General features: G+C 54.2%; 1 protein-coding gene across 1 annotated transcript in view; it reads right to left on the bottom strand.

Moving 5' to 3' along the window:
• Nucleotides 1-1,055: 1,055 nt before the first annotated feature.
• The window catches only part of DCST1 (DC-STAMP domain containing 1), a 49,690-nt gene continuing 44,673 nt past the window's right edge, over nt 1,056-6,072 (bottom strand). Inside the window, exons 12-16 of the mRNA XM_083166693.1 lie at nt 5,179-5,488; nt 4,900-5,016; nt 4,579-4,721; nt 4,044-4,154; nt 1,056-1,383 (exon numbers count right to left, since the gene is read on the bottom strand). Coding sequence (XP_083022819.1) covers nt 1,162-1,383; nt 4,044-4,154; nt 4,579-4,721; nt 4,900-5,016; nt 5,179-5,488 — 903 coding nt within the window. The 3' untranslated portion in view covers nt 1,056-1,161. The remainder of the gene's footprint in view (nt 1,384-4,043; nt 4,155-4,578; nt 4,722-4,899; nt 5,017-5,178; nt 5,489-6,072) is intronic.

Below are 6,072 nucleotides of genomic sequence, written 5' to 3'. Positions count from 1 at the left end.
CGGTAGGCACACTTACAGGCGACCCACAGGAGAAGTCACTACACGCTCCTATCACCCGGCTCCCAGTAGGCAGACTTACAGGCGACCCGCAGGAGAAGTCACTACGCGCTCCTATCACCCGGCTCCTGGTAGGCAGACTTACAGGCGACCCACAGGAGGAGTCACTGCACGCTCCTATTACCCGGTTCCCAGTAGGCAGACTTACAGGCGACCCACAGGAGGAGTCACTGCACGCTCCTATTATCCGGTTCCCAGTAGGCAGACTTACAGGGGACCCACAGGAGGATTCACTGCACGCTCCTATCACCCGGTAGGCAGACTTACAGGCGACCTGCAGGAGGAGTTACCGCACGCTCCTATCACCAGGCTCCCAGTGGGCAGACTTACAGGCGACCTGCAGGAGGAGTTACCGCACGCTCCTATCACCAGGCTCCCAGTAGGCAGACTTACAGGCGACCTGCAGGAGGAATTACCGCATGCTCCTATCACATGGCTCCCAGTAGGCAGACTTACAGGCGACCTGCAGGAGGAGTTACCGCACGCTCCTATCACCCGGCTCCCAGTAGGCAGACTTACAGGCGACCTGCAGGAGGAGTTACCGCATGCTCCTATCACACAGCTCATAGTAGGCAGACTTACAGGCGACCTGCAGGAGGAGTTACCGCATGCTCCTATCACCCGGCTCCCAGTAGGCAGACTTACAGGCGACCTGCAGGAGGAGTCACCGCACGCTCCTACCACCCGGCTCCCAAGAGGCAGACTTACAGGCGACCCGCAGGAGAAGTCACTACAAACTAGTATAACCCGGCTCCCAGTAGGCAGACTTTTTGGGGATTTATTTTATTTAAATGGAGTACTTTATTTAATTTTTCTAAAAACATACTAAATATATCTATAATAATAATAATACACAGTCTGTAATTCCAGCACTCGCTGATATAAGGGTAACTTATACGGATGTCTTCCACTTTAAAGGACTCCAATGACAGAACGGTCCCATAATAATGGACTGGATGACGGTGGCACTCCCCAATAAACACGCGTACACATGCTGGTTAAATCCTACATATAATAATACTAATTGTTGTAGATGACATGAATCACATGAAGCAGATATTGGATCCACAATGGGGACATACCACACAAATTACAGTAGCCGTCCTAATCGGAGCCTGTAGCGGTCTCTCTGTCAGACTTGTCACACGGCGTACATGCGTAGCAGATCCTTCTCATCACCCTCCAGCACTGCTGGCAGTATACCGTACCACAACATACTGTAGAGCAGACATAAGAAGTCCTGGACTCACTTCCGTCACAGACTATACAGTGCCGGCGAATAAACACTCGCGTCCATGGGAAGATGGCCACCAGCCCCGTCTTCATCTGCTCAAAGACAGAGTACAGTGGTTAAAGGATTGGGTAGAAGATCAAAGACTGAAGGAAAGAGAAAAGTCTAGGAGGGTCCACCAGAGGCCAGCTGTTAAGTGGGGTGGCGGAGAGAAGACGACAGCCGGCAGAGAGAGAAGACGACAGCCGGCAGAGAGAGAAGAGGACAGCCGGCAGAGAGAGAAGAGGACAGCCGGCAGAGAGAGAAGAGGACAGCCGGCAGAGAGAGAAGAGGACAGCCGGCAGAGAGAGAAGAGGACAGCCGGCAGAGAGAGAAGAGGACAGCCGGCAGAGGGGCAGATGTATGATGCGTCGTTATGGGGGAGAAGGGGTATTAGCGCACGTTATGTGCACTGATACCGCTTCTCCCCCATGTATGAAGCGGCCGGGATGCGGTAATGGACAGGGGCGCTATGCGCCCCTGTCCATATCGGCGCTGCTATCAAAATGATAGCAGGCCGAATGTATGAACGGTCAGCATCGCTGACCGTTCCGCACGAAGCCGGGTTTGGCTTCGCCAGCATCAGGCTGGCGAAGCCCTATCTAAACAGCAGGGACAGCGCTGTCCCTGCTGTTAGGTCTGGGCTGCGCTGGGGATCTCGCGTGAACAGCGAGATCCCGCGCATGCCCAGTGCTGCCGGCCGGGGGACAGGAGATAGCGCATCAGTTACTGATGCGCTATCTTCAGAAAGGGACATCGCCGAAAGGGGGAGTTAACGCTCCCCCGCTTCGGCAGACAAGATGTTAATACATCTTGTCGATGTCCCTTCCTGCTTCGCCTTGCTATTGAGGCGAAGCAGGAAGTATCATAGCGGCGCGATAAGCGCTGCTATGACACATCTGCCCCAGAGAGAGAAGAGGACAGCCGGCAGAGAGAAGACGACAGCCGGCAGAGAGAAAACGACAGCCGGCAGAGAGAGAAGACGACAGCCGGCAGAGAGAGAAGACGACAGCCGGCAGAGAGAGAAGAGGACAGCCGGCAGAGAGAGAAGAGGACAGCCGGCAGAGAGAGAAGAGGACAGCCGGCAGAGAGAGAAGAGGACAGCCGGCAGAGAGAGAAGAGGACAGCCGGCAGAGAGAGAAGAGGACAGCCGGCAGAGAGAGAAGAGGACAGCCGGCAGAGAGAGAAGAGGACAGCCGGCAGAGAGAGAAGAGGACAGCCGGCAGAGGGGCAGATGTATGATGCGTCGTTATGGGGGAGAAGGGGTATTAGCGCACGTTATGTGCACTGATACCGCTTCTCCCCCATGTATGAAGCGGCCGGGATGCGGTAATGGACAGGGGCGCTATGCGCCCCTGTCCATATCGGCGCTGCTATCAAAATGATAGCAGGCCGAATGTATGAACGGTCAGCATCGCTGACCGTTCCGCACGAAGCCGGGTTTGGCTTCGCCAGCATCAGGCTGGCGAAGCCCTATCTAAACAGCAGGGACAGCGCTGTCCCTGCTGTTAGGTCTGGGCTGCGCTGGGGATCTCGCGTGAACAGCGAGATCCCGCGCATGCCCAGTGCTGCCGGCCGGGGGACAGGAGATAGCGCATCAGTTACTGATGCGCTATCTTCAGAAAGGGACATCGCCGAAAGGGGGAGTTAACGCTCCCCCGCTTCGGCAGACAAGATGTTAATACATCTTGTCGATGTCCCTTCCTGCTTCGCCTTGCTATTGAGGCGAAGCAGGAAGTATCATAGCGGCGCGATAAGCGCTGCTATGACACATCTGCCCCAGAGAGAGAAGAGGACAGCCGGCAGAGAGAAAACGACAGCCGGCAGAGAGAGAAGACGACAGCCGGCAGAGAGAGAAGACGACAGCCGGCAGAGAGAGAAGAGGACAGCCGGCAGAGAGAGAAGAGGACAGCCGGCAGAGAGAGAAGAGGACAGCCGGCAGAGAGAGAAGAGGACAGCCGGCAGAGAGAGAAGAGGACAGCCGGCAGAGAGAGAAGAGGACAGCCGGCAGAGAGAGAAGAGGACAGCCGGCAGAGAGAGAAGAGGACAGCCGGCAGAGAGAGAAGAGGACAGCCGGCAGAGAGAGAAGAGGACAGCCGGCAGAGAGAGAAGAGGACAGCCGGCAGAGAGAGAAGAGGACAGCCGGCAGAGAGAGAAGAGGACAGCCGGCAGAGAGAGAAGAGGACAGCCGGCAGAGAGAGAAGAGGACAGCCGGCAGAGAGAGAAGAGGACAGCCGGCAGAGAGAGAAGAGGACAGCCGGCAGAGAGAGAAGAGGACAGCCGGCAGAGAGAGAAGAGGACAGCCGGCAGAGAGAGAAGAGTACAGCCGGCAGAGAGAAGACGACAGCCGGGAGAGAGAGAAAAGGACAGCCGGGAGAGAGAAAAGGACAGCCGGGAGAGAGAAAAGGACAGCCGGGTGAGAGAAAAGGACAGCCGGGAGAGAGAAAAGGACAGCCGGCAGAGAGAGAAGAGGACAGCCGGCAGAGAGAGAAGAGGACAGCCGGCAGAGAGAGAAGAGGACAGCCGGCAGAGAGAGAAGAGGACAGCCGGCAGAGAGAGAAGAGGACAGCCGGCAGAGAGAGAAGAGGACAGTCGGTAGAGAGAGAAGACGACAGTCGGCAGAGAGAGAAGAGGACAGTCGGCAGAGAGAAGAGGACAGTTGATGGAAGGTGCAGGAGATTGCGGAGAGACCACAGTTGAGGTGTAGCTATCTCACCGGGTGGAGTTCCCTGGATTTCATCACTACTTTCCTGCGCATGGTATTGGCATAATCAGCTCTCTTCTTTAGAGACATATTATATAAAAAGAGGACTCTGTCCTTTTCTGCCTGCAGGAACCGGGAGACACATGTGAGAATGGCTACATTCAGGCAGGTTTCTATTATGCTCCTGCTCCAGAGATTGGCAGAAAGTTTGTGGAAACTCTGCCCTTGATTAAGTTCATAGAGGATGGGAATCAACAACCCAGTGTTACAGCATCTCCTTCCCACTGTGACCGCCCATTGCGCATAATACCTGACCTTTTCTAATTATTAAAAAAAAAGTATATATATATATATATTATTATATTAAGTGGAATTATACAATTAAGGTGGCCTACATTGCCCCGGGGTACCTAGCCTGGATCCACCGCAATTCATGAAGGCACTCGCACACCCCGCTGTTACTGCAGGAAAGCAGATTACTGGTCTCTTGCTGGGCGTGGTGGCCCAGGAGGTGGAGCGTGCCCATGCTCATTACCACAGGAGTTACCTTTGGGAAGAAAAACAATGCCACCACCCTGCGGAGCCGGTAGAAGTAGATCTGTATTACGCAGAGAGACAGGACACCGGCCACAGGTAAGCAGCTCCACAGATAGTCCTGGTAAGTCATGCTGACTGGGTGTGGTAGGCACACTGTGGAAGAGAGAGCACGTAGAAATCAGTGCCCTAACATATGCATCTGCTCTCTGCATGATCCGGAGCCTATACGCGTCCGCTATACGCAATGTAACTGCGCACGTCTAGCAGGGACACCTATAAACCAATAGGAACACACAGAGGCGTGACAGCCCCCATCTCATCACTCACTTACCAGTGAAGTTGCTGAGGTGCAACGTTGTGGACGAGGTGTTAAAAGCGCTGATCGTGTGCCTCAGGAGCTGAGCAATGAAAGTCTCGCCCCCTACAAACATCTCCAGGTTGTGATGACCTACAAAGAGACACAAGTCATGGTTCGGTGTGATTGCCAATGCATCTGCCCGGACGTACTGGCACATTTCTGTGCCAGTACATCCCATAGGTTTGTATGTGAATGTGGCAGCATCATTTGTTACCCAACTAGCGGCCCCTAGTGGTCCCTGCCCGTACTTACTGGAGAAGACGTAGGACACATCGGTGGAATGCTTTGAGATTATATGTAGGAATTTGAAGAGGGTCCGGTCGAGGACTATGGCCACGGTCAGAAAGAGTAACAACGGTATACACTGAAAGAACTCATTCACCTGCACAGGACAGGAGAGGTCTATTGTTATTACGCAGTGCGGTGAGCCAGCATCCGGCATCGGCTGCAGCTGCGATGTACTCACCACAACCTTCACCTCCGGACCCTGAATCGCCAGCTTGGATGGAAACACAAAATCTGTCTTTTCACATTTTAGAAGAGGTAACAGGTGCCTCTTTCCCTGCAAGAGTGGTGGGGAGAGGTCATACATTCCCTTCTCGGGGAGTTAGAGAAATCCCGTCCATTGTGTAATTGCATTCTCTAGTGCCCTACACTTACTCTCTAGCACTGCCATTGACGCACTTTGGGCCTAATTCAACTGGGACTGCTTCTGCGGCAAGCAGACCAGTGCCCATGGGGGACTGCGCACTAGCAGGATGGGTCATGTGATGACATTACAAACCTGCAATCACCTCTACCTGATTTCTCTAGGAAATAGAATAGGCTATATGTGCTCAGCCAGCCACGACTGCTGAGACGCGGGGACACGTGCTGTGGCCGATAGCCACGACAAGCCAGTGCACTGCAGCACCAAGTCAGTGTCACGGGGGAAAAATGACCCAGCCGCAGCCCTCCACTTTACTCGCTGCATACACCATGACAGGAGTCCGATCCGCCTCAATACATCCGAGCTGGGAGATGGCTCTCCGGGAACATGAACTCTCCTTGCAGCTGATAAAATCAAAATAGCTACCTCTATACAGGTACAGCGCTTACAGAACCGGGGACACACAGGATAACGTCTCTCCTCTCACACTCGCCTAT

The sequence above is a fragment of the Crinia signifera genome, chromosome 12, assembly GCF_055691185.1.
Source record: "Crinia signifera chromosome 12, ASM5569118v1, whole genome shotgun sequence".
Taxonomy (NCBI): domain Eukaryota; kingdom Metazoa; phylum Chordata; class Amphibia; order Anura; family Myobatrachidae; genus Crinia; species Crinia signifera.
The sequence above is the reverse complement of the archived record's forward strand: the minus strand, read 5'-3'. Positions and strand labels throughout refer to the sequence as shown.